At 41.7% G+C, this 2500-nt stretch overlaps 1 protein-coding gene across 1 annotated transcript in view; it reads left to right on the top strand.

The window, feature by feature from the left end:
• Positions 1-2500, top strand: part of LOC117496336 (mitofusin-1-like) — a 37019-nt gene that overhangs the window by 2042 nt on the left and 32477 nt on the right. The window contains exons 2-3 of the mRNA XM_034148017.1: positions 237-372; positions 2199-2361. Of these exons, the coding sequence (XP_034003908.1) occupies positions 237-372; positions 2199-2361 (299 nt within the window). The remainder of the gene's footprint in view (positions 1-236; positions 373-2198; positions 2362-2500) is intronic.

Raw genomic sequence — 2500 nt, 5'->3', positions numbered from 1 at the left:
GGGTCTGGTGTGTCACTGGTCCTGGTTCTGGTGTGTGTTGTGGGTCTGGTGTGTGACTGGTCCTGGTTCTGGTGTGTGTTGTGGGTCTGGTGTGTGACTGGTCCTGGTGTGTGTTGTGGGTCTGGTGTGTCACTGGTCCTGGTTCTGGTGTGTGTTGTGGGTCTGGTGTGTGCTGTGTGACTGGTTGTGGTTCTGCTTCTGGTGTGTGACTGGTCCTGGTCCTGGTTGTGGTCCAGAGTGCTGTCGGGGGCAGGACCTGGGCCCGGTGGCCGTGGAGCAGCAGAGCCTGGAGATGCAGAGCTGCGCCACCAAACTGTGGACCATCAGAGAGGTTCTGCTGCGGAGACACATGAAGGTGGCCTTCTTCGGCAGGTGGGTCTTTGTTATTGTTATTGTTATTGTTAGGTAGGACCATCACAGGTCAGCGCAGCCGGTGGAACCAAATACAGGAAGAGAAAAACACTTTATTGAGGTTATCCAGGACAGAACACAGCATTATGAGTCGTAAACCGTGACATGAGTCAGCATTTCCCCACTTCCTGTCCCCTGGTCTGGAGGTCAATGGTTCTGTGAATGTGTTTTTGGTTATCCTGAAATGAGGTCTGAGGTTAACACGAGCTGCTCTGGTGTTCAAACATCAACACCGCAAGAGTACAGTAGTTTTATAATAGTATATATCATAAAACTTTTGTAAAACTATTACAAGAGCAAAAACAAATAAGAGAAAAAAAGGTTGGCAAGAAATGTAAATCTTTTTTATTTTATTTAGCCTTTATTTATACAGGTGTAAAATCTCATTGAGACACAAGGTCTCATTTCCAAGAGAGACCTGTCAGTGGTAACACTACCACACAAAGTTACAGACAGACAGGACACTAAACACAGAGTAAATACATGAAAACCCAGTGCAATAAGAATAAGACGAATACATTGGAAAACTACAATATGTGCAGTGTCCTCTTCAGGTTCCCAGAATGCTCTGGCTTCCTCAGAAACTCTGATTCTCATCCAACCGACGCCCTGATAACCGTTATCTCTCTTTCACAAACTTCCTCAAACACACCAGCTGATTCACGTCTGTTTCTGATGTAATAACTCATAACTGTTAACGCTGCAAGATATCAACCCTTAACCCTCTGAGACCCACATAGGACATTTCCGTTTTTGTATATTTTTGTGTTTTGCCTTATAAATTGTCATTTCTTAACAGTATAATCAAGTTTTACACATCCCAGAAATCAGCACAACCTCAGCTAATGATATATGTCACTCATTAGAGACTTATAAACACTATAATAGGGGATATTTTTTTACTTATTTCATTAAAAAGAGCTGCTAACCATAACATTGAAAGAAACATTGAACACAGTCATTTGCACACATTTATTATCATTGTATCAGAACTGATTAGAAGATTCTTACTTATTCTGATCATTAGTTATGCCCATTCTTTTGGGCAGTGTCCATGAGCGTTTTTTTTGCGAGGAATTGTCATTTTTTGTCCTGCCCATTTTGAAGACTACACATGATATATATCATGTGTATATCATCCTGTCCACAATCACATATGGCATGCTGAGCAGATTCATCTGAATTTTCATTGACATCGTCACCTTGAAAAATCTTTGAACTCAACGTGATATTTGGGATCGTATACGGCCCCGTGGGTCTCAGAGGGTTAAAGGGGAAATCACACATAAATATTCTGAACAATTATTTAATTGCTATTTTCTACATTCCACCCATATTACACTGTTATTACACCCATATTACACTGTTATTACACCCATATTACACTGTTATTACACCCATATTACACTGGTATTAACCCTGATTATACCATTGCGTCATTTCCTGGTCTTTAAAGAAGAGGGACCAATGAAAACGTTATCATGTTGCCGTTGTTCAGCATGGAAACATTCATTAGCTAACAATGACATTATTGTTCTATTAATATAAAGGGAGGTCAGGTACTCTTTAAAACAGCTGCTAGTTATGGGTACTTTTTACTGAAGTACATTTCAAAGCCCATACTTCTTTACTTTGACTTGAGTAAAGAAGTCAGTACTTCTACTTTTACCAGAGTATTTTTAAACACGAGTATCTGTACTTCTGCTTGAGTACAGGATGTGTGTACTTGTACTCTCTGAATATCAGTGAGCTGTGATAAAGAATAATAAAATGTCTCTGTGCTGCAGGACGAGTAACGGGAAGAGCACGGTGATCAACGCCATGCTGAGGGACCGCGTCCTGCCCAGCGGCATCGGACACACCACCAACTGCTTCCTGAGGGTGGAGGGCAGCGAGGGCGAAGAGGCCTACCTCACCACCGAGGCGTCTAATGAGAGGAGGAGCATCACGGTACGACCAATAATATCACACTGTCCCTTTAATAACATGTTGTACTGTCCCTTTAATAACATGTTGTACTGTCCCTTTAATAACATGTCATACTCTCCCTTATAATAACATGTCGTACTGTCCCTGTAATAACATGTCA

Source organism: Trematomus bernacchii, unplaced genomic scaffold (assembly GCF_902827165.1).
Source record: "Trematomus bernacchii unplaced genomic scaffold, fTreBer1.1, whole genome shotgun sequence".
NCBI lineage: Eukaryota > Metazoa > Chordata > Actinopteri > Perciformes > Nototheniidae > Trematomus > Trematomus bernacchii.
Note: the sequence above shows the minus strand (reverse complement) of the source record. Positions and strands in the feature narration are given on the sequence as shown.